This window comes from Phacochoerus africanus, chromosome 15 (genome assembly GCF_016906955.1).
Source record: "Phacochoerus africanus isolate WHEZ1 chromosome 15, ROS_Pafr_v1, whole genome shotgun sequence".
NCBI lineage: Eukaryota > Metazoa > Chordata > Mammalia > Artiodactyla > Suidae > Phacochoerus > Phacochoerus africanus.
In genome coordinates, this window is record NC_062558.1 from 337981 (window position 1) to 363435 (window position 25455).

Sequence of the window (25455 nt, forward strand, 5' to 3'; positions counted from 1 at the left end):
GGAATGTCCCTTTTGATCCCTGATAGCTCTGTCCAGAATTATTTTGTCTGATATTTATAATTATCTCTTTTTTTATGGTCTCTTAATTGATGCATTTTATTTAAGTTTAATGAAATTGTTAGTATTGTTGGTTGGAAGTGCTTTTGCTATATATATATATATATATATATATATATTCTAAATCCACAGGTAGGTTGTTTTGTTTATTTTAGTAGCACTTTAAGTATTTATTCCACCGTTGGCTGGCTTACAACATTTCTGACAGAAAATCTGAAGCCAGTATTTTCCTTGTTTCCCTAAATACAAGGTGTCTTTTATTTTTTGGCTGCTTAAAAATATTTTGTTGTTGGTTTTCAGAAATTTAATTAGTATGTGCCTTAGCACGTTTTTTTTCCTTCCTTTTTATTCTACTTTGGCCTCATTGAGTTTGTTCGTGGGCTCTGTGGTTGTTGTCTACTTAGCGGATCTAGAAGACTTCCTTCCATTCTTTTTGTCAGACTTTCTCTTCATCTCTCTGTCCTTTCTCTCATGGAGTCCATTCAGTTTATGTTGGACTAGTTGATAATGTCCTGCAAGGCACTGAGGCCATTCATTTCCCCCAGTGTTTTCCTTTGTGTTCCATTTTGGATATGTTATATTGTAATGTCTCACATTCACTGATCTTTTTTTGTCTCTGGGGTCTAATCCATTAATCCCATTCAGTGATTTTTTTTTTTTTTGGCTCATATTTTTCACCATTTTCATCCCCCTCCCCCCCTTTTCTATTTTAACTATTTGAGCATAGTTGTTAGGATACTTTTAACATCTTTGCCTGGTAATTACATCATTTTGGTTATAACTCGTTTATGGTGTTATGGGGTTACTTTCTGCTGCTTTTCCACAGTTTTAGTAAATTTGGTTGGGGTGTTGGGCATTTGAAGTGTGTTGTGGAGTGTTGGGGGTTTTTGTTTTGTTTTGTTTTAGGGCCACACCTGCAGCATATGGAAGTTCCTGGGCTAGGGGTTGAATTGGAGCTGCAGCTGCCAGCCTGCACTACAGCCATAGCAATGCCAGACCACAGCTTGCGGCAGCGCCGGATCCTTTAACCCCCTGAGCAAGGCCAGAGATCGAACCTGTATCCTCGCGGATACTAGTCACAGTGGAACTCCAGAGTGTTGGGTTTTATTGATTGCTTTAATGAATATTGGAGTTTTGTTTTGGAAGCAGATGCTAGGATGCGTCTATAGCAGCTTTTATTCTTAGGGCTCCTTCAGCCTTGTTGCTAAGAGATCATCTTTTTATCGTTTTTACTAATCGCCCTATGTGTTCAAAGAGGTGGACTTTGAACAGCTCTCATGACTTTGCAGTTAGCATCTGGCCAAAGACTTAAGGCCACACTGCCCCTTCTGGATGTTTGGAGCCACCTCTGAGCTCTCCCTCCACGCCAGCGCCCTGATCCACAGCTCCTAGCCACCCACCCTCCCCAGCTCCAGTCTGACTCGTGATGTAGCAAAACCATAGTGTTCTCGGTTTCCCCTTCATGTCCCGTAGTTCACAGATGGTTCTTAGGATGCACTCTGTTGGTGTGAGGGCCCCTGCTACCTGGCCCCACAGTCCTGTGCTGCCTATGCTGCCTGTTGTCCAGCATCAGAATCCAGATGTTTCCTATCTTTCGTTCTCTAGTTATTTGTGTCAAGAAGGCAAGTTGTATACCTTTTATTACTTAATGACTGGATGGTCTCTTTTCTTGTTGTAGTTTTTGTCCATGTCTTTTTGGTTTTGTGTTTTATGGCTGATTTGGGGAGATAAACTGCTGTCCCTATCACTTTACCTTCCCAGAATCCCTTATATCCTCTAATTAAAAATTGAGTGAACAAATGGTTTTCTTCCATGTTGGTTGTGGTTTATTTTATTTATTTTTTATTTTTTGATAATGATATTTATTTTTTACATTATAGATGGTTTACAGTGTTCTTTCAATTTCCTACCATACAGCAAGGTGACCCAGTCACACATACATGTATAGAGTCCTTTTTCTCACATTATCATCCTCCATCATAAGTGACTAGATAATAATTCCCAGTGCTATATAGCAGGATCTCATTGCCCATCCATTCCAAAGGCAGTAGTTTGCATTGGTTAACCCCAAATTCCCAGTCCATCCCACTCCCTCCCCCTTCCCCTTAACAGCCACAAGTCTGTTCTCCATGTCCATGATTTTCTTTTCTGTGGAAAGATTCATTTGTGCCATATATTAGATTTCAGATATAAGTGATGTCATACAGTATTTGTCTTTCTTTTTCTGACTTACTTCGGTTAATATGAGAGTCTCTAGTTCCATCCATGTTGCTGCAAATGGCATTGTTTTGTTCTGTTTTTATGACTGAGTAGTATTCCATTGTGTTTATATACCACATCTTAATCCATTCCTAAATGTCAATGGCCATTTAGGTTGTTTCCATGCCTTGGCTGTTGTGAATAGTGCTTTAATGAACATGTGGGTGCATGTGTCTTTTTCAAGGAAAGTGTTGTCCAGATAGATGCCCAAGAATGGGATTGCTGGGTCATATGGAAGTTCTATGTATAATTTTCTAAGGCACCTCCATACTGTTCTCCATAATGGCTGTACCAGTTTACATTCCCACCAACAGTGCAGGAGGGTTCCCTTTTCTCCACAACCCCTCCAGCATTTGTTATTTGTGGACTTATGAATGATGGCCATTCTGACTGGTGTGAAGTGGTACCTCATATTAGTTTTGATTTGCATTTCTCTAATAATCGGTGATGTTGAACATTTTTTCATGTGCTTGTTGGCCATCTGTATATCTTCTTTGGCGAGTGGTTTGTTTTAGTGTCATCTTTACATAACAGTTTTTCATAAGTTAACTTTTTCTTGAGTTTAACTATTTTTTATCCAATTTTCATTGACTTTTACTGACTTTTCTTTTAGGCCATGCTGGTGTATCTGCAAGCATGATGAAGAAGCGGACATCCCACAAGTAAGCAATTCTGAAATTTGCCTTTTAGAGCACAGGTTGTGGCCTTTGGTTCCGTGAGCTAGGAGATCATCTATGCCAAGCCTTCTCCCCGTCTGAGGAAGCGTTGGCTCAGAGCAGCCGGCCTCACGTACAGCCCTGCCGCATGCTGAGTGGTGGTGCGTGATCTAATCCCTCTGCTTTGAGGACCTGACTAGCACTCTGCCAGCCATGCTTCAAAAGCATGAGGAGCTGATAATCGAGAGAAAGCATATGTGTGTTGAAAGATAATTTCAAGTGACAAATGTGTTATAAATCTTAAATTCTATAGGTACAGCAGCAACATTTTTTTTCCTCCCTGAAATCGCTTTTTGTGTGTAATGTAGCTAAATGTTCAAAAAGAGAGTTGAGATACTATTTTACATACTACCCACTGGTACTGTATTGTATTTAATAGATTTTACCAGGTATCCACCAGTAATGGTGAAGGCCACTGCAGTGTGGAACCCTCTCTAACAAATCAGTTCTGATGGGATGAGTCTTAGTCGTAGACTGTTAAACATGGAGGAGCCCCTCCTTGACCCTGTCGTCTCCCACGACTCATTACAGCAAGTAATTTCAAATTATTGACATGGACAGGTTTGTTCCTCTCAGTCACCACACTGTTGTAGTCAGAGTGTGAGAGTCTTCTGGGCTATTGTGGAACGTCTAGATGAATAAACGTGCCCTTCAGTAATTGCTGGTGATTAAATCAAACATGTCTCTGTTTAAAGGGACACTTGGATATGTAATGTAAATATTTGTATGTATTCAGTTTAAGAAATGACTTAGAAAGTAAAAATAAGACAAGGCAACTATGCTCTTGTATCCCTGAGGTTTGATAAGATGTTCTTCAAGTTTTATTCATTTGCCCATCACCTTCACAGTTCTGCCATTCCCAGTGAGCTGATAATTTATGTAATATACCTCTGTTCATTATCATATCATTACCATAAATGGTAGGCCATCTCTCAGCACAAATAGAAGGTGATGAAAAAAACTTTAAATACATTGGGGAATAAAAGTAGGTTACATAATAACTTTGCAAAACGAGAGTCTGTCATCTTTTTTCTCTCAAGTACAAGGTGTAGATACCTATTCAGTTTTTGAAGTTCGTATGTGTACCAGCCAGAAGGATTTCTCATCCTATATGTTCCATGAGGCAGGGCACTGGTTCTAGTGCTTTCCTGGGAGATGTGCTTGTCTCGCTTAAAGAGGAGAAGTTTTTTTAAAAATTACTGTTATTAAAGTGTAGTTGATTTATAGTAGTGTGCCAGTTTCTACTGTACAGCAAAGGGAGAGAGTAGAAGTTTTGAACATAGCAAAAAGGAGAAGTTGAAAAGTTACGAATCATTTATTTTTTTCTAATCTCGGTTCAAATTTGAAGACGGGTGGGGCAGAAAAAAAAGAAAAGACTGAAACAAAAGTTTCCATGTTTTGCAAATGATAGCTGAGGGGTGAGCAGAGATAGTGGCTGATGGAGAGGCTGGCCTTGGAGTGGGAAGCCCCACTGTGGGCCTTCCCAGGTTCTTCCATCTGTCTGGTGTTCACCTTAGCTCATGCCTAAAGTCGCAGTGTTGGACTAGCACAATGAGGTTTTTGGCTTTTCAGCATAGAATCCGTTCTACAAATGCAATATTTATAGAAAACAAATACAGGAAAGCAGGACTGGAGAGCCTCACTCTCTCCTTGCCTGCCTCCACTGTGGCTCTCCAGGGAGTAAGACACTGAGGACTCTACATGCCGCCACTGACCTGCGGTCATGCCTCCCCCCACTTCTCATGTTGGTACAGGGGGACTGAGCAGTAATTACTCCATGTGCAGATGCCTCTGCTTGCTTGAGAGAGAGTCTCAGGAAGCCCAGGAGACTTGCTGGCAGAGCCGTTGTCCTGACGGCAGCACCTCCTGTCCCTGAGGGTGCTGGGGGATTCAGGTAATCTGGGCTCAAGTGCTTGGAGCAGTCCCTCCGCGCCCAGAAACATTGCATAGCTGAGTCTCGTTCTTGTTTTTAAAGTAAATAGAAACAAACTTTTGTGTTTCCTGGGGGCCAGGGTCCTCGGTGTGTTTTAGGCACCAGCTGCTGGACAGACCTTTCCTAGCTTCCCAGGAGCTTGTTTGGGAAGTACATGCACATCGAAGGTGCATCTTGAAAGGGAAGTATAGTTGGGGACTAGATCTAAGGTGAATTTAACTGTAGTGTCTTTGTTTCAATTTTCCAATGTAAATCCGGCTCTTTTTTCTTCCTGAAGTTGAATAGTGGGTAGATTTACATTTCAGGGTATTCTTGTAAGTATGATGGGACTTTGGTACGTTTCCCACTAATGTACATTTAGAAAATGGATCAGGAGCTGTTAAGCGTAAAATTGAGGTATTTCCAGAGAATGGTTTCCTTTCATTTGAAAAGATTCAAATATAGTCCCTGTCAAGACTGTCCCTGCTCCTCCTCCCCGTGTCCTTGGTGTGGTTTCATTTAGTGTTCATGGCATCCCTGTCAAGTGCGGACCGTGAAGCCTTTCTCTGTGCAGAGAGATTCGTCAGTAACTTTTCTGACGTAATACATCTGAAGAGTCAGTGAGCCCATATTAACCACCACATCGTATTTCCTGAACTGCATGTTTTGTTGTCTCATATCTGAAAAATATGTTATTTCTGTCACAAACACCCAGACTAGATAACAACTGGAGCAAGCATCTAAATGAACCATGGTATTGATAATCTTAAATTGGTCAAGTATATAATACTTTTTAATCAGTTTTCCAGCTGGTATTCACACTAGTGAAAATGAGTGGTGCTTTGGAAGCTTTGAAACATTTGGATGTTTGCCATGGACCTCTCTATATTCACAGAGTTCGGCGTAGACAAAAAATGAAAGAAACCATAGCGATTTGTATGGAAGACTTGACTCTCCACTCTGTTTTTATATTGTCAATTTAAGCTGGGAATGACAGTGTCAGCTATAGTTTTATCAACCAACATGTACCAGAGGAGGAGTTTTTCTCTCTGCTTGCTGATGTGCATCTTGAAAAAGTCAGTTATTTTGATTCATTTTATTTTTTTTATTTTTTATTTTTTTTGCATTTTAGGGCTGTACCCATGGAATATGGAAGTTGCCAGGCTAGGGGTCAAATTGGAGCTGCAGCTGCCAGCCTATGCCACAGCCACAGCAGCGTGGGATCCGAGCCGTGTCTGTGACCTACACCATGGCTCAGGGCAATGCCAAATCCCCAACCAACCAAGTGAGACCAGAGATCAAACCCACATCCTCATGGATACTCTTCAGATTTGTTTCCACCGAGCCACTTGACAGCTCCCAGTTATTTTGATTTAATCTGTAATTTCACTTGAGATCTACTGGAACGCACAGCGTAAGGGAACTACTTTTATATCACAATACCAAATAGAATAAGGAAAGAAGTCAGTAATTTATTCATACAACATGCAGTTCCCATTGTGGGACAGTGGAAACTAATCTGACTAGTATTCCATGAAGATGCAGGTTTGATCCCTGGCCTCATTCAGTGGGGTTAAGGAGCCAGCATTGCCATGCCAAGCTGCGGTGTAGATTGCAGACGTGGCTCGGATCTCAAGTTGCTGTGTCTGTGGTGTAGGCTGGCAGCTGCAGCTCCAGTTCAGCCTCTAGCCTGGGAACTTCCATATGCCACGGTGCAGCCTTAAAAAGCAAAATATATATATGCAATGAAAATGCCTCTTTAAAAAATTCATACAACAAAGCACATAGTATGTGTCAGGCATTTACTGGTTTGTAGTAGAATTGTAATAGTTGAAAATTTAAAGCATGGTGCTTTTAAATATTGATTATGAAAATAAGACACTTACTGAGGAAAAAATAGTCATCAATTTAAATCATTAAGGGAGTCTTGATAAAAAATCTAGTGTCTTTAAACATTTTTTTAAAATTGGGATATAGTTTATTTGTAATATTATGTAAGTTTTAGGTGTACAGCGTAGTGATTCACAATTTTTAAAGATTTTATACTCTACTTAGAGTTATTATAAAGTATCGGCTCTATTCCCTGTGTTGTACGTTATATCCTCGTAGTTTATTTATATATAGTAGTGTGTATTTCTTAATCTCCCACCCCATCTTTCCCTCTCCCTTCCCCGTCCCTAGTGGTAACCACTGATTTCTTCTCAGGAATTCTTTTCTTGATGACAGGATAGTTGGGATGGTACTTTTGGAACTTTTTAAACTAATTTTTTAAATAGTTTTTCTTTTTTATTTGTTTATTTATTTTTTGCTTTTTTTAGGGCCGCACCCATGGCACATAGGGGTTCCCAGGCTAGGGGTCGAATCGCAGCTCTAGCCGCTGGCCTACACCACAGCCACAGCCACTCCAGATCCGAGCCAAGTCTGTGAGCTACAGCACAGCTCACGGCAGTGCTGGATCGTTAACCCACTGAGCGAGGCCAGGGGTTGAACCCGCGTCCTCACGGTTCTTAGTCAGATTCGTTTCCACTGCGCTGTGGCAGGAGCTCCAGGGACTTATTTAAACTATCGGGCAAAGCACAGAAACGTTTTCTACACTCTCAGTTTACCTTTTTGGGAACATGGGTAGATAGAAATTAATATTTCTTCTGGGTCAGCTTTATTACCGAAGAAATGGTCCCTGCATCAGCAGCAGCCCTAAGCTTGTTAGAAAGTCATGGGGGAGTTCCTGCCGTGGCGCAGTGGAGATGAATCCGACTAGTATCCACAAGGACGCAGGCTCAATCCCTGGCCTGGCTCAGTGGATCGGGGCCCAGCGTTGCCAGGAGCTGTGGTGTAGGTCTCAGATATGGCTTGGATCCTGTGTTGCTGTGGTTGTGACAGAGGCTGGCAACTTTAGCTCCGATGCTGTTACCAGAGCTGATATTAAAGCGTTAATCAGATGACTAAGTCAAGTTATATGGAAATTAGTACACACAATGATAGCAGTGAAAGGTACTAGGTGCTGTGTACTTGGTCACCTTTTATTCCCAAGAAAGCTATTTATAGCTTCTGGAGATAAGAGACAAGGAAAGTGATTATAGATGTTTAATTCAGTTTTCTCTACTTTTATCTTTGGATTGTTTGGATCATGACATAATGCAGCCTTTTATTTGCCTTTGGCTGTAATTCTGTATGTCCTCAATTGAATGAAGTGTTTTGGTATTAGTTTATAGTATTGCTATTTGTTTATTGACTACCTGTTGAATGATACTTAAGAACATTTTAGACCCTTTCCCAAGAAAATACCAGAGACTGAGGCTGTTAAAAATAATGTATTCAGATTGAATATAAAGCAAAGTCATCCTTTTCTTCAAGCAACTCTCATTGTATTTAATTAATTAACTTAATTTGTTTAAAGTTATCTCTTTTTATCTACTTCTTTATTTATTTTTGCTTTTTAGGGCCACACCCGCAGCATATGGAGGTTCCCAGGCTAAGGGTCGAATTGGAGCTGTAGCTGCTGGCATGTGCCACAGCCACAGCAACCCTGGATCTGAGTCACATCTGTGACCCACACCACAGCTCAGGTCAACATTGGATCCTTAACCCACTGAGGGAGGCCAGGGATTGAACCTGGGTCCTCATGGATGCTAGTCAGATTCGTTAACTGCTGAGCCACGACGGGAACTCTGGAACTCTCATTTTAAATTAAAAGAAAGTTTTGCTTGTTAATTTCACATCCCTGCTCTTTGATTGAACTATCTAGGGAGGACCAGAGTGTGTTGGTGTTCATGTACCTTCTTCCAGTAATCTGACATGTTCGTATTTGCTTTTATATATACTATTTCAACTCATGTAAATAAGCTTTAACTTTTGTTTCTCTTACTGATATTTGAATCTGAAGTAGCAATTAGAATTTAAAATGTAAGAATTTGTTTAATATATAATTTTTTTCTTTCTTTTTAAGGCCACACCTGTGGCATGTGGCTGGGGGGTTTGAATCAGAGCTGCAGCTGAGGCCTACACCACAGCCACGGCAATGCCAGATCTGTAACCCACTGAGTGAGGCTAGCGATCAAACCCACATCCTCAGACAATGTCAGGTCATTAACCCGCTGAGCCACAGTTGTAACTCTCAATATATCATTGTTTAAAAAAAAATAGTGTATTATAAATCCCAAATTGCTTTCACCCAACTTCAGCAATCATCAGCATTTGCCTGATACTAGATAACTCTTAGTGTATCACTTGTTATTTAGGGAAATTCTAAACATTGTCTTCAGTTAGATCTAGTTGAAAGCACTTAAATCAGTTTATCAATAACCCCCGGACTTTAACATGTTTAAAAATATTTTTAAGCACTCTTTGTAAATTTTGGCTGCAAAGCATTCAGACAGCTTGGGCATTTAAGGTACAGTAATCGGAAAGTTTGACTAATGAATTTTAAAAGTAGTAAATTATTCTAATTACTGTGTTTGTCTTTAGTATTCATTGAGGCATCCATTAAATTTTTTGTTGCTCTACTTTTTTAGTCAAATTAAGTTATTAAATAAACTGGGCAGAAATGGTATCTATATTAGATCTTTAATTCTTTTAGAACTGGTGAAATCATGCTTTAAAAGTGGAATTATCTGGGGGTTCCCATTGTGGCGCAGGGGAAATGAGTGTGACTAGTATCCCTGAGGTCTCGAGTTGGATCCCTGGCCTCGCTCAGTGGGTCGGGGATCCAGCATTGCCGTGAGCTGTGGTGTAGGTTGCAGATGTGGCTCGGATCATGTGTTGCTGTGGCTGTGGTGTAGGCTGGCAGCTGCAGCTCTGATTTGACCCCTAGCCTGGGAACTTTGAGATGCCACAGGTGCGACCCTAAAGAGCAAAAAAAAAAAAAAATTTAATGTATATTTTGGAGTTCCCCTGGTGGCATAGCAGGTTAAGGATCTAGCATTATACTTAAGGGATTTGATATGCCACTGTGGTGTGGGTTCGGTCCTTGGCCTCAGAATTTCCACATGCCATGGGTACTTCCAAGAAGAAAAAAAATATTAATTTCATGTATATTTTAAAAGTCTTTCTTCTACATATCTGTATGGGTAATTGTGTGCATAAAATTTTTCACATGGTCATATATTCTACATTTGTTTTTCAAACGTCTTTATGTTTTTTCTGTGATTTTTAACAGCTATGCTCTTATTTGATTATAAAGATTTACTGTCACTGGAGTTCCCATCGTGGCTCAGTGGTTAGCGAATCTAACTAGGAACCATGAGGTTGCGGGTTCGATCCCTGGCCTTTCTCAGTGTGTTAAAGATCTGGTGTTGCCGTGAGCTGTAGTGTAGGTCACAGACACGGCTCGGATCCTGCATTGCTATGGCTGTGGTGTAGGCCAGCGGCTATAGCTCCAATTCGACCCGTAGCCTGGGATTATGCACACAACAGAGCAGCCCAAGAAATAGCAAAAAGCCAAAAAAAAAAGATGTACTGTCACTTACTGAATCAGTGGGGCCAATTAAACATTTTTATTTCCAGTTTCCCCTGTTGTGAACACTGCTCAGAACATCACTGTAGCTATAGTTTAGTGCTTGTCCATTGTTTTTTTTTTTGATAAATTTGTAGACATGGAATCATTGGGAGAATGGATTGCCAAATTGTTCACTAGGAAGGTTGCATTTATTCTATAAGTGGATAGAAAATAGTACCTCATCATAATTTGGAGTTGTTGTTACAGAAAGATACGAGACCCCCTAGGAGTTCTGTGATGCAATGGGTTCAGGATCTGGCTTTGTCACTGCTGTGGTGTAGGTTTGATCCCTGGCCCAGGAACTTCCACGTGCCATGAGCACAGCTGTAAAAACAAAACAAATCAGATCCACTCAAATCTGTCCAGGTCAGGGGCAGCAAAGGCTGGCTGCAGTCGCCTAAGTCGTTATGGGTGAGAAACCAGCTGCATTCAGCAGTAGATGCTCACCTTACACCTCACCTCCCACCCCCTCCTTCTTGGCTACTCTACAGTTCTCTGGGTCCTGGCTGTTTCATCAGGCCCTGTACTTAATGCTCAGACACCAGGGATCCTGACTTGGCCTGAAAAAAATACATCTCAGCCATAGATACCATTGAATATTTCCTTGTGTTTGCAATATGAACACCAAGAATCATCTGGCACCTGAGGAACACTGACAGTGCTAAAGAAAGTCGTACATAGAACAAGAGAGCTAACCAGGAATCTGCAGGTGTGAACAGAGCTAACACTCAGACAGCAGCAGACTCAACAAAGACAAGGCTGAATCCAGTAGTTCAGCAGGAATTGGGAAATGTTCATTAAAAAGAAAAATCATTCAAGATAAGATAAAGAAATAATTAGTTCATAGAAGTGAAAAATGTTACTTAAGATATTCAGTAGCTAGGCTGAAATTTTAACTAGTTCAAGAGAAATGGATCTGAGGAGTTCCTGGAGATGAACAGTATGAGAAAGGAGTTGAATCATGGTGGATAGATCTGGAAGAGCTACATCCATCTAATTGGAGTTTCAAAAAAAGGGTGGAGGGGAAAAATAGTCAAGAATAAGTATGAAAAGGAGTTCCTGTTGTGGCGGATTTGATCCCCAGCCTTGCTCAGTAGGTTAAGGATCCGGCTTTGCCGTGAGCTGTGGTGTAGGTTGCAGACGCGACTCGGATCCAGAGTTGTGGCTGTGGTGGAGGCGGGCAGCAACAGCTCTGATTAGACCCCTAGCCTGGGAACCTCCATATGCTGAGGGAGCGGCCCTAGAAAAGGCAAAAAGACAAAAAAAAAAAAAAGAATAAGTATGAAAAATAATTTTGCCCAGCTCTCTTTAGATTTACCAAGTCTAGTGAGGGATAATGAGAAACACACGTGGCAAGTCCTAGTGACATTTCAGAATCCAAGAACAAAGAAAATTCTAAAAGCAAGCTGAAGAGCAAAACAAGTTAACCTTAAAGGAACCAGGATCACATGAGCATCTGGTATCTATAACTCTGGAAGATAAAAGACAATGAAAATACCTTTTTCTGATAAAGGTGCTGAGGCAAAAGGGATTTTAAGCCAGCCTTCTATACCTAGGCAAGTCAGGGATGAGGAAAAAATAATACTATTTTGAGGCTTAGAAGAATTTGAAGTTTGCATTTGTGAACTCTACTGACTCACCAGAGCATATGTCTAGAAAGACCAAATATACATGAGAAAAAAAGTGTAAAGTTTGCAAAAATTTGTTACAAAAAGAGAAATCTTCCTTGTTTACTTCTAAATAAGACAGTGTCTTAAAAAATTTTCTGTAAGGTAATGGCAAGATAAAAAATAACAATTTGGAACAAGACACTAAATTTCACAAGTGTGGTGAAAGTGCCCAAGAGGGGTTTACTATGTGCTAAGGTGTTTGTTTTAATTTTTTTCCCTTCTTTTTACAAAGAGTTTATTTTTAGTCTTGCTCGAGGTGTGGAAGAGAAAGTATAGGTTTTGATTAATTTTAGATTTTAGTAGAAAAATGAAAGTTTAAACAGGATGTTTAGAAAGCAAAGAGGTATCACTGTAGGCTAGCTGTTAAGATCTGTAGCTTCCTACAACTTCCATTAGAACTAACTTTTGTTTGGTGCAAAGAAACCTCACTCATCTTAGCTGTATAGATAAAGGAAGAAAGGGGTGAGGAGATGAAGATGAAACATTTCAAACAGAAACACAAAGCAAAATGTTAGAACAGACCAGGCATATTATTTACCACAGCAAAAGTTAATGATTCAAATTCCCTTAAAAAAAAAAAAGAAAAGAAAAGAAGAAGACCCCCACATTGGAGTCCCTCTTGTGGCTCAGCAGGTTAGGAACCTGACTAGTAATATGAGGGTGTGTGTTTGATCCCTGCAGCCCTTAAAAAATGAAAAGAAAAGAAAGAAGAAAATCTTTGCAAAAAGGAAGGATGGTATTTCTTTAGAATTAAAGGATGTAGGAGCTACTTTGAAAAGGGATGCTTGCTGGCCACATTTAAGTCTCTTATAATAATTAATGTTCAGAAGAGGGAGGAGAGCCTTGTGTACTTCCATCATTAGAGGTGCCAAGATGAAAACTGCCTTTTCTGAAATGTGACTAAAGGGAGCGTCGCATATCTTCCTCCTCGGAAGCAGCTGCAAGTTACAGAAGATTACCCCTAATGAGTGTAGAAAGAGTGAGTGACTGAACTAGAAAATCATGTCCTTTGGGTCTTCCAGTTGCCCTTTTCTGCTTTCAGTGGCTAAATTTATATTGGTTTTGCTGAGAATCATGGTGGTAAAAAATTTCATGCCTCTGATCTAGGCTAGGACGCTTCCCATTTGTAGTCAGTGTCTTCCAGAGAAGCAGCACCAGTGGTGTGTGAATAGACAGATTGGAGACCCAGAGAGGAGCTGATAGATAGATCCACTCGAGAATGAAGATGGAATTGCCTCTTCATTAGGAAGAGCACCTTCAACTGATTGGATGAGGCCCACCTATATTATGGAGGGAAAGCTGTTGATTTACATGTTAGTTTTATATAGAAAAATACGTTCATAGTAAACATCTAATGCTTGACTAGATACTCAGTACTGTGTCCCAGCCAAGTTGACATCTTAAAATTAATCATTATACTGGTGAGGACGCTGTGTTTGTTTATAATTTTGGTAGTAATAATGGAATGTCTGTGTAAATTAGAAAATGGTGCATATGACTGAATTCTTTCTTCAGTGAGTTTTGGGAACCAACCTCTGCCTTTGCTGTGAAGAAAGCCTGATCCTGTACACAGGATGAATCACAAGGACTTTTGCCTAAAGATCAAAAGAAGATAGGTAATTGTCTATTTGAAGAAAAACGCAATGCTGGAAAAGATGCCTGTATTCTCAAGGCGGAATGTAGTCATCTTCACCAGCCCTTTCCCCACAGGGCCCGTTGGATGCAGTGGCACGTTTTCAGGGAATTTGAAAACGCCTTGGTGTACTTTCTTTTGGGCTTGAGTATTAGTACTAGTTACACGTTACAGACTTGATGTATGTGTTCTTAAGCTTTCTTTTCTCCACTCAGTTTTACACTTATTTTAGGTTCTATAGATTGATTCCTTACTATGAACCATATTGAATTGAGCTCTTGGCTCTGTCCTTTCTCTCTCCATTTAATATAAGCTGTTTCGTTCCAAGCAGTATTCTTTTGTTTGGCAGGGTTGTTGTCCTTTTCCTTGTTCTTTCCTCCTGGAGCCCTTTTGGAATGGTGTTAACTCTCTTGGGTGAACAGATAATAGTTCTACAGTACTCACTTTCTCTTGTTTCTTGTTTGTTCTGCAGTAAGAGATGCTCATTGCTTATTGTCAGCCCCCTGCTGAAACTCTTCCAAGCGTTCTTGATTGTCTGAAACTCTGTCCTATTACGTTATCCCTTAGTGTCCAAGGGGGAATTGGTTCCAGGACCCCTTGTGCCGTGTTAGAATCCACAGATGCAGCACGTCTCTTTATAAAATGGCATAATACTTACACGTAACCCACACACATCCTTCTGTATACTTTAAATTATCTCTAGATTACTCATGATACCGAATACAGTGTAAATATTATGTAAACAGTTGTAACTACAGTGTAAACCATTGCCTGCACTGGCAAATTCAGGTTTCGCTGTTTGGAACTCGGGGATTTTCCTGTCCATGCTTGGTTGAATGCGAGGGTGTGGAGCCCATGGATATGGATGGCCAGCTGTGAACTTCTTCAGGAAGCATCTGTGAGAACAGTATTCCCTGCGTCCTTATATGTTCACACTGTTTTGTCTGTGTCCTTTCACTTGGAGGTCAGTATAGAATTCTTGACTGACTATCAAACCCTCAGCTTACATTTTCTTTCCTGAGAACCTTGAATTTGTCATTGCATGGTCCCATCATGGCGTTGCTGTCACATTGTGTTTTCCTTTCCTCACACACGATGTGGTTCTTTTGCTTGGATGCCCAGGAGATGTTATTTTCTTTAAAGTTCATTTTGTTTTAGTGAAATGTCTTCATGTCAGTAGTTCTAGGTCATTTTCTCAGGGGTGCGTTTGTACATTTAATAGTCTTTTATTTCAGGATCTTTTTCCTTGAATTCTTTGAGTATTTCTGTTCCTTTTGTTTTAGTTTTTGGATGATTCTGTTAGATGGAATTTTGTATCTGTTTCCATCTCTCTGTTTTTCTTTCTCTCTCTTTTTTTTGGCTACACTTGCAGCATGTGGAAGTTCCCGGGCCAGGGATTGAACCTCGGCAGTGACAATGCCGGATTCTTAACGTGCTGCGCCACAAGGGAACTCCTGTATCTCTTTTCTCCTTTCCTTAAATGCCCCATGGTGTCAACGTCGTCCACGTTCCTCTAGTTTAGTCTTCATTTCTGAAACATGTTCAAATGGCTGATTGTTTCTTGACTGTGTCTGATTTTTCTCACGTCTTCTCTTCTGTAGCTGTCTCATATTTGGGCTCTTCTGTTTCTGATGTAAGTTTCTCTTTCATAGCCTCTGTTGTGTGCATAATCTTAGGTGATCATTTCCATCTGTTTTGTATTTTTGAGCTCTGCCTCCTATGCACGTTGGTGCCACCACGATCCCCTCCTGAGACTCCTGTACACGAGACGCTGTACACGAGAAGGGGTGAGATGATTCCAGGGAGCGGGCCTTGCTGCAGAAATCTGAGCCTGCGTGTTCCCATGGCATACTTAAAGTAAAGCTTCATAGTCTTCTCTGTGATACCTTTTGAGGTCTGTCTCCTTTGGGCCCTGCCCCGAAGCATCTGAACACCTCATCTTTCCTCTGCTCCCTGGCCTCGCCCTACTCAGATATTATTCTCAGTGTGTGTCCTCTGTTCAGGGCTCTGCCTTCCTGGAAAGCCTTGTGGCTGGGTCTTTGTAGAGCTTTAAGGGCTGGGGCAGACACAGCATTTTCTGGTCTCACTGTCCTGCACGTAACCTTGTAAGTCCTTTTATAGTCCAACTGGAGAAGTTTTCCTTCCAATGTGTTCTCCAAATGGTGTTACCTGTCTTGCTTAGGAAGAGGGCCCTGTCAACTGATTTCTCATGAAGGCAGTTTTAATGGTTTGCTGTAACCTGTTTCTCTGTTTCACAAACCCACCAAATTTACCAAATTGGTCTGTTTAGAATATATATACCAGTTGTCGTTTTCAGTGTTACAGCCTACAGTAAATTGCTTGTTTTTTAAAGTTTATTTGTATTTATGCCATCTGTTTACCACTTTTATTTGTGGTATACCAGATGAGAGCTTTATGCCTATGAAAGTGTGGGAGTGGGTTCTTTCTTGCTTTCTAAATTTTTTTATTCTTGGCATATAGCAGCATCCGTGTGCCAGCGTGGTCTTGGCTTCAGCTTGCATTCACGCCAAGTGTTGTCCCTTGGCTTTGGATTTTTACGTGAAATGAAGATTTTTTTTTTCCTGCTATCGAAAAAGTCAGGTGTATTATTTATAAATATCTGTAGATTTTTTTCAGTTGTTCGTGATTGAGAAAGAATATAGTTTGATGTTGCTCCAATAATTTTTAATATTACATTAAGTACCCGTCACAAATTTAAATGTTTTAAGGTAATATATTTTCTAGAGAAGTAAAATGCATGGATATAAGCCAGCCTGGATTCCAGTTTAAGAAAAGATTAAATGTTAGTTTCTTCTTATTGTTTAAGCCAGTGGGAACAGAATTATGTCATCATTAGAATGGGTGAAATTTTAAGTTACACATTTCTTTTTGATGAGAAATATGTTTGTATTTTATAAGGCCAAATATACATGTGTAATTATTTCATGTAGTCAGCTCTTTGGTTAAGTTGGATAATTGTGATTTGATTTAATTAAAGGAAACTCAGAAAGCTGGGAAATTGGTACTTAATTTTAGTGTTTAAATTGCTACTGAGTAGTACTGCCTGTCCACAGTTGGGGTACACAGAGGTTCCTGTTGGGACAGAAGGGCCTCTCCTGTGAGCCACTACTGCTTGGCTCTGGGATGGGGAGATGGCCACCTTGGAGGCCCCTGGACCCCGAGCGTGGCAGCATTAGCTAGCGCAGGACTGGGACCATCTGTAATGAGAGCATGTTAGCTAGCAAAGTTGTGTTGGTAGGAGTGCATACTTTTGAGATGATACCTTATGTGTGTGTATGTGTGAATACAGAAAACATCGGAGCAGTGTGGGGCCGAGCAAACCTGTTTCCCAGCCCCGGCGGAACATCGTAGGCTGCAGGATTCAGCATGGGTGGAAAGAGGGGAATGGCCCTGTCACCCAGTGGAAAGGAACCGTGCTGGACCAGGTGCCTGTAAATCCTTCTTTGTATCTTATAAAATACGATGGATTTGACTGTGTTTATGGACTAGAACTTAATAAAGATGAAAGAGTTTCTGCGCTTGAAGTCCTCCCTGATAGAGTTGGTAAGTTCTCTTTACTATTTGTGCGTTATAATGCTTTAAAAATGATCATTGAAATGGATGTGTTTTGATTTTTTTTTTTGCATTATTATTTTTATTTTTATTGGAGCATAAGCACTTCTGATTCACATTTAAATCGGTCACCTAAAACCACAAAAACTGATCAGTAGATCAGTTCTAAAACCACAGTTCAAGGAACTGTGAGGGATATAAAGATATATAAAATTGTTTCTCAAAAAGCTTACAATCTAATAATTTCTAACATGATCATTTCCCACATTTTGCTCACTTTTTATCTGGACTCTGATGGGTAAGAATATTTCTCGTTAGCTCAAATATTGTGTTCTAAGAAAAATGTCATGCATTAATTTAGAATCTATGCAAAGTGTATCTTTCATTGTGTATTATTACGATGACTGTTCAGCCAAAACATGAAAACTCTATTACACTGCATTTTCAAGGATTTGTACAAGGTTTGTGGGAAATGAGTGGCTTTTTAAATGTCATATGAATCAGTTTTACCATGTGTAACTTAGGTTCCCTTAAAGCATAAAGTGTCAGTTAATAATGACGACTGATTTTATTCTTAAGAATAAGATGAAATGATTTTATTTTAAGATCAATAAGATACACCCAAGTTGATGTTACTTTCTTCAGAGTATTTACTTTGAAATCAATTTTCTTATTATTGTAGTGATGCTGCTGTTGCTCGAATACTGGTTTATGCTTTTGGAATTGTCCTCAAACAGCCTGTATATTGACAAATACAGTCTCAGCAGATCTGCACTTGGGGGACAGAAATTTGGGTTCAAATCGTCAAGGGAAGAAGCTTACTCAGTCCCTTCTCCCCCTTTATTTTTGCCATTGCATTCTTGGGACACATGCATCCCCAGCAAGTTAATTCTTTGCTGGAGCAGCAGGTTATTTTTTAGTCTATCTTTGGATAGCAGATGCTGTCTTTATTCATCCTGTATAAATATAGTTCAGTTTTCACAGAAATCTTTATTTAAATTTGTATTTTTAACCAAAGGTAACTAATTGTGTAATAGTAGCTGGTGTTTTGAACATTTTTATCAATTCTAAATGCAGATGAACCCTTCATTCTTCCTCGTGAGACACGTCCTTGTTTCTCTTGATCTTGACATCAGTCCATTTCCCACATTAGAAACTAACATTAAAGAAACTAACTTAACATTCCCTTCAGGGCTTAAGAGCTTAAGAAGTATTACCCACACCTTTACATCAGTTACTTGTACTCAGTAATTATCACGCATTCTTTTTCTCACCCAGAATTTTAGTTTCTGACCCCTTCAAGGGCAAGTCAGGGGTCAGAAACTAAAATTCTGGGTGAGAAAAAGCTTCATTTGAAATGGGCTAGTAGTCTTGCCCTTGAAGGGGTCAGAAACTAAAATTCTGGGTGAGAAAAAGCTTCATGAGCTATATTTGTTCTTTTGTCATCGTAAGGCAGAAATAAAACAAAAAAGTGAGTTGACCAAACCAAAATAATCCGTAAATATATAATATCTCTGATGATGGGTTTAAGGGTTTCCTAATGTTTTTCTTTCTAGCTCTGGGTCATCTCAGTTTCCCGCAGTAGACATGAATTGCTTTTGTAAATAGAAAAGCAGTTCAAGAAAAGAAATTCAGAGGCCTCAATGCAAACCGGCAATATGTTACATACCTAATTTCATTAAAGGTTAATTACAATTTCCCTATGATACTTCAGTCTGAAAAATCATTTGACTTTGATTTATGTTCCATGTAGGAAGAAAATGGTCTTTTCCAGTTTGCTTCAGGCAGTATGTTAGACTAAAGTTACAGTTTTGTTTTCATTAAGCTAAAAGTAAGAAAGGTAAGTCAGTCGGCTTGGAACCATGTGGTGACACAGAGTGCTGATTCCCAAAGCATGGTCTGGGGACCCTTGAGATTCCCTGAAGCCCATTTGCCTTTTCACGCGCATCCTTCACGGTTACACACTGGGGCTTCTCACTATTGGAAGATGTGCGTAACTCGGTGAGCCCGGTGTTGGATGTGTACAGTGCGTGATGTTACCAGAGCCTGTGCTGGTAAAAGATCCATTCAAAGACCGGCAGGTTTTTTTTGCTTTTGTGGTAAAAACACCAGACACTAAATTTACTACCGTGACTGTTTTTTAAGTGTGTGATTCAGTAGTGTTAAGTATACTCACATTGTTATGAAGTAGATTTCCAGAACATTTTCACCTTGCAAGTCTGTAATTCTGTTCCCATTAAACAACAGCTCCTCTCTTCCCTCTCCCGCCAGTCCCTGGCACCCACCATTCTGTCGTTAGGAATTTGATTCTAAGTAGAATCGTGCAGTAATTGTCTTTTTTGTGATGAGTTTCTTTTCCTTAGCATAATGTGCTCAAGATTCATCCATGTTGTATGTGACAGGATTTCCTTCCTTTCTAAGGCTGAAAAATACTCCCTTGCCTCTGTACGCTACATTTTGTTTATCCGTTCACTCGTGGTTGGACAGTTGGGGTCCCTCTACCTTTCGGCTGTTGTGAATAGTGGTGCTATGAACTTGAGTATACATTATTTCCTAGGGCCCTGCTTTTGGCTCTTAAGTTTATACCCAGAAGTGGAATTGCCGGATCATATAGTAGTTTTGTATTTAATTTTCTGAGGAGCCTACGTACTGTTTTCCATGGTGTTTGTAACATTTTACAATCCCACCGATAGGTAGTGCATGAGAATTCCAATTTCGCTGCATCCTCACTAACGTTTGTTATTTTCTATGGGTTTTGACTTACATTTTGTAGTATAACTAGTGATATTAAGCATCTTTTCATATACATTTTGGCCGTTCGTATATCATCTTGGCAGAAATGCTTGTTCTGTTCAAGTGTCCTTTGCCCACTGTTTGGACTGGGTTATTTGATTCCTTGTTTTGTTGTAGAGTTTTAGGAGTCTGTTTAATAGTTGACAGAAGTTTATTGATAGTGATTTCAGATTACATGGCAGTTAACCTTTAAGGCAAGCTCCCACTTGTGTTTTGATGTGGTATCATAGAAGAATATCTAAAATTATCTGAAAAGACTAAAAAAATATTTACCTTTTCAATAGCATGTCTTTTGTAATTTTTTTAACCTTTTGTGATTTTTTTATGCATTAACCAAAAGTATCTACATCAGATCGAGTACTGAAGTAGATTTGGGAGTCTAGCCGTCCTTTTTTTTTGTCTTTTTTTTGTTGTTGTTGTTGTTGCTATTTCTTGGGCCGCTCCCGCGGCATATGGAGGTTCCCAGGCTAGGGGTCGAATCGGAGCTGTAGCCGCCGGCCTACGCCAGAGCCACAGCAACGCGGGATCCGAGCCGCGTCTGCAACCTACACCACAGCTCACGGCAACGCCGGATCCTTAACCCACTGAGCAAGGGCAGGGATCGAACCCACAACCTCATGGTTCCTAGTCAGATTCGTTAACCACTGCGCCACGACGGGAACTCCTAGCTGTCCTTTTTAAAATCTAGCCATTTCTTACTAAATTTTTGTTAGAAAATATAGTTGTTCTTCATTAAAATTGTGTTTATGTAGGTATTTTAAAATGTTTTTAGATTTGTCATGTGTAATTTCTAAAATATTTGATACTGATATTTACCATCCATATAGACATGCTCTTTTAGGTCCTCAAAATTTTTAAGAAAGCTTGAGAGCTTCTGGTATGAAGAAAATAGTGGGATTTTGCTTTAGTGCTTTAGCGTCACACACAGTCAGGAATTTGAAGTTATTTTTGGTAATTACTGCATACTTAGGCAAAGAAAACCACCATATGTGGGTTTTGGGGAGGGGTGGTTGTCTTTTTAGGGCTGCACCCACGGCATAGGGAAGTTCCCAGGCTAGGGGTCGAATTGGAGCTGTAGCTGCTGGCTCATACCACAGCCACAGCAACACGGGATCCGAGCCATATCTGCGACCTACCCCACAGCTCACAGCAAAGCCTTACCCACTGTGCAAGGCCAGGGATCGAACCTGCATCCTCATGGATGTATTGGTCAGATTCCTTTCTGCTGAGCCACGGTGGGAACTCCCCCACCATATGTGTTCAGAGTGTCCTTCTGATAAAATTGGATGGCAGTATCTTTACCATGAAATTCTAATCTTTGTTGCTTTGAATTTTGATAAAAATGGAAGCACTTAGGAATGAGTAAGAAGCGCTAACTTTTTAAAAAAGATAGTTGTTTAAAACATGGGGACTGGAGAAACCTTACAATCAGGATTCTCTGTAATTTTTCCAGTAGTAAAAAAGAAAAACTAGTAATTTTTTGCCTACATCCTTAAGGAATGTAGAGCAGGACTGCAGGGGGCTATTGATACACCAGTGGGAGTTGGGGGCTGGGGCTATATGCTCCTAACCACACTGACCATCTCTGGAACAACCTGCTCTCCTCTGAAATAATTAATTCGTACAACAAACGCTGAACCCCTGTGACCTCAGTATTGGAAACAAGATGGGAAAGCCCTCTGCTTCCATCACTGTGTGCAGGCTGAAAGCAAGTAGATAAATATATAAAACAAGGTAACACAGATAATTGTAGGTGTCTTTAAGAAATAAAACTGAGTGAGGTGACTGATGGTTTGGCCTGTTTTCGTTGGGGTGGTCCTGGAGAGCCTCTGGGAGATACCTTCTCAGGAAGAGTCTGCCCCTGGGGATGCAGGGCTGTAGTCAGCCCAAGGGTATCCCAGGAGAGGATGCCCTTGTTGCTGAGGTGTAGGCAGTCAGGAAGAGTGAACAGGAGGGCAGAGGGATGCAGGGGATTATGGCTGAAGGGCTGTGGATTTGGGAGAGTCAGTTTGTTACTTGAATTATGAAAGGAAAGTGCTAGAATATTTTAAGCAAGTGAGCAAACAATTTGGTATAACTGCCACAAAGATCCCTCTGATTGCTGTGGAAAATAGGTTGTAGGCTCAAGAGTAAAAAGTTTATGTCTTGGTTATAATAAATGATCAGTGGTTATATAAGATAGTAATATAAAGGGAAGATGGGTAAAGGGTGGATGGAGACAGTACTATTTTTTAAGTTTATAATCTTATAATTTAAAGTAATTACCTGTTTTAAAAACAAAGCACTTTATACCTTGAGTAAACAGCCTGAAGTTTTGGCGTTGTCCTGTGGTGCAGCGGTTTAAGGATCCAGCATTGTCACTGCTGGATGGTGCAGGTGTGATCCCTGGTCCAGGAACTTCCACATGCCGCCAGTGTGGCCAAGACAACCCACCAAGTAAAAGTTTTAATTTAGATGCAGTACCAAGAGCAGATGAATTCAGAAAAATAAAAAGAAAGAAAGCAGATTCTCTCAGTCACTGGCTTGGGACAAAATAAATAGTTCTGTCAGGTCCACTTTGACTAAGCCAGCAACATGAGTTTGGTGGTTGTCCTTAAAGCCCTCCAGGTGATTCTGATGCCTGACGTGTATTTCAGAGTTGTTTCCTTGAATAGGTTTAGTCTTCACAGTACATGTTTATTTAGTAAAACCGTTTGTAAATCATTGCTTGCTTCTTTGTCCCCAGCAACATCTCGAATCAGTGACGCACACCTAGCAGACACAATGATTGGCAAGGCAGTGGAGCACATGTTTGAGACCGAGGATGGCTCTAAAGACGAGTGGAGGGGAATGGTCTTGGCGCGCGCTCCCATCATGAACACGTGGTTTTACATCACCTATGAAAAAGATCCTGTCCTATACATGTACCAGCTCTTAGATGATTATAAAGAAGGCGATCTTCGCATCATGCCTGATTCTAGTAAGTACAGACGGACAACTTCTACAAAACATTTGAATTTTAGAACAAGATGCTTGATTAACTCTCATGCAGATACATTTTAAAATGTTGAAAAATTAGGGGTAAGTAATTATTATTTTAGTCAAGCACCAAGCATAGGTTGTGAAAATTTTCACCCTTTTGCCAAGAATAACTTACTTTCCCTGGTTTGGACCTTCATCTGATGGAATGTATATAATATGGGGTCCTTTGCAGCTAGCTGTTTTTATTCAGTATTTTCAAGGCTCATCCATGTTGTAGCGTGTGTCAGTAGTTAAATTTCTTTTAATGGCCAAATGCAACTCCATTATATGGATATACTCTGTTTTGTTTATTCGTTTATCTGTTGACGGACTTCTGGATTTTTTTTTACCACTTTTTGGCTCTTAGGAAGAATGCTACTATAAATATTTGTGTACAAGTTTCTGAATGAACATTTGTTTTCAGGTCTCTTGGATATATGCCTAGAGTGGAATTGATGGGGCATAGTGGTCACCTGTGTTGAATCCTTTAGGAACTGCCAGACTAGTGTTCAAAGTGACTGCACCATATGCATTCTCACCAACAGTGTATGAGGGTTCTGCTTTCTCCACAGTCTTACCAACACTTACTGTCACTTGACTTTTTTGATTGAGCCATCCATTAGGTAGTGAAATGATATCTCATTGTGGTTTTGGTTCTCTTTTTTCTTTCTTGATGACTAAATACTTCAAGTATCTTTTCATGTGTTATTGGCCATGTGTTATTTGTGTATCTTGTTTGGAGAAATGTCCATTTATGTCCTTTGCCTGTTTTTCAGTTGTGTTGTCTTCCTATTAGTGAGCTGTAGGAGTCAGTATTCTAGGTACAAGTGCTTTCTTTTATTCTCTGGGTTGTCTCTTGATAGTATTCTTTGAAGTACAAAGGTTTTTAATTTTGTTGAAATCCAGTTTATCTGTTTTTCCTTCTGTTGCGTATGTTTTGGTGTCATATCTAATCTCTTGCGAAATCCAAGGTTATGAAAATTTACCTCTATGGTTTCTCCTAAAAGTCTTGTAGTTTTAGCTCTTAAATGTGGGTCTTCAACTCTTACATTTGGATCGTTGATAACATGTTGAGTTAGTTTTTGTTTCTGATGTATCAGGGTCCAGCTTCATTCTTTTGCAGGTGGCAGGCCAGTTGTCTGAGCACCGTTTTTCGAAAAGACTGTTCTTTCCCCGCTGGATGGTTTTGGTATCCTTGATGAAGATGAGTTGATTGTGGATATGTAGCGATATTTCTGAACTTTACATCGTATTCCATTTGCCCATATGTACATAGTGCCAATACTCCACTTGATGACATTGCTTGGTAACACGTTTTGAAATCAAGATTGTGACCCTCCTGTCTTCTTTTTCAGAATTGTTTTGGCTGTTCTTTGCAATTTCATGTGAGTTTTAGAATCACCGTATCAATTTTTATAAAGAAGTCAGCTGAGATTCTGTTAGGCATTGTGTTGAATATCTAGATCAGTCTGTCAGAGTACTGCCGTCTTACCAGCATGAAGCCATTGCATGGATGTTTTTTCATTTGTTGAGATGTAAAAATTTCTACCAGCAACGTTCAGAAGTTTGCAGAGTGTTTAAGTTTTATACTTCTTAAATATATTCTTAAGTGTTTTCTTCCTTTTGATGGCTATTGTAAATAGAATTATTTTCCTGAGTTTCAGTTTGAGGTAAGCCTGTTTTTTGTTTGTTTTAAAAGAGCTCAGTAGCTTTTCCTCAAACGCATGGATTCCTTGGATTCCTGCCCGGCGCAGATGCGGCAGGTGACAGACACTGGATGTATTAGCAGTGGGACGTCATCCCCACCACACCTCCCCCTTTTTTAGATCTTCCTTTGAACAAGCCACTCAGTGAACTTACTTGTGCTCTTTTGGCCCTTTCTACTTTTTTGTTGTTGTTGTTTAAGTTTTGTATATTTGTTACAAATGTATGATGGAAAGGTAGGAATTTGATGATGAGAGCATTCCTTAAAAGCATTTCTCCAACCTATACAAAGTTACTTTTATCTTATAAACAAATATCCAAAGTAAGTACTACTGACTTGATCATAGAAAGTGTGAGGTCATTTGCGTATTACCCATTGTCTCTCCCAACTGTGTCTTAATCCTCTCACTCTATTGGTTTGAGTGGTAAGGAAACTCATTTACCATTACAAACAGTGGTGCTGTTCTGATAGAAGGAGCTCTGCTGTGGCCTCTTTTTGAGTCCCTTTCTTCTTCATTCATGGTTACTGTGAAACGGGTGGCAGTCACATCAGGGATTCCTTTGTACACGAAGTACAGTGGAGGTGTGGTGGTCTGATGCTGCTGCTCGAAAGAAGAGTCCAGCTTAGATTTCCTCTTTACTTC

The 25455-nt window shown here is 40.1% G+C and overlaps 1 protein-coding gene across 2 annotated transcripts in view; it reads left to right on the forward strand.

Moving 5' to 3' along the window:
* The window catches only part of SPIN1 (spindlin 1), a 66717-nt gene that overhangs the window by 36240 nt on the left and 5022 nt on the right, over positions 1-25455 (forward strand). For both annotated transcript variants that reach the window (XM_047760054.1, XM_047760055.1), the window contains 3 exons: positions 2930-2978; positions 17052-17305; positions 22833-23066. In XM_047760054.1, coding sequence (XP_047616010.1) covers positions 2930-2978; positions 17052-17305; positions 22833-23066 — 537 coding nt within the window. The remainder of the gene's footprint in view (positions 1-2929; positions 2979-17051; positions 17306-22832; positions 23067-25455) is intronic.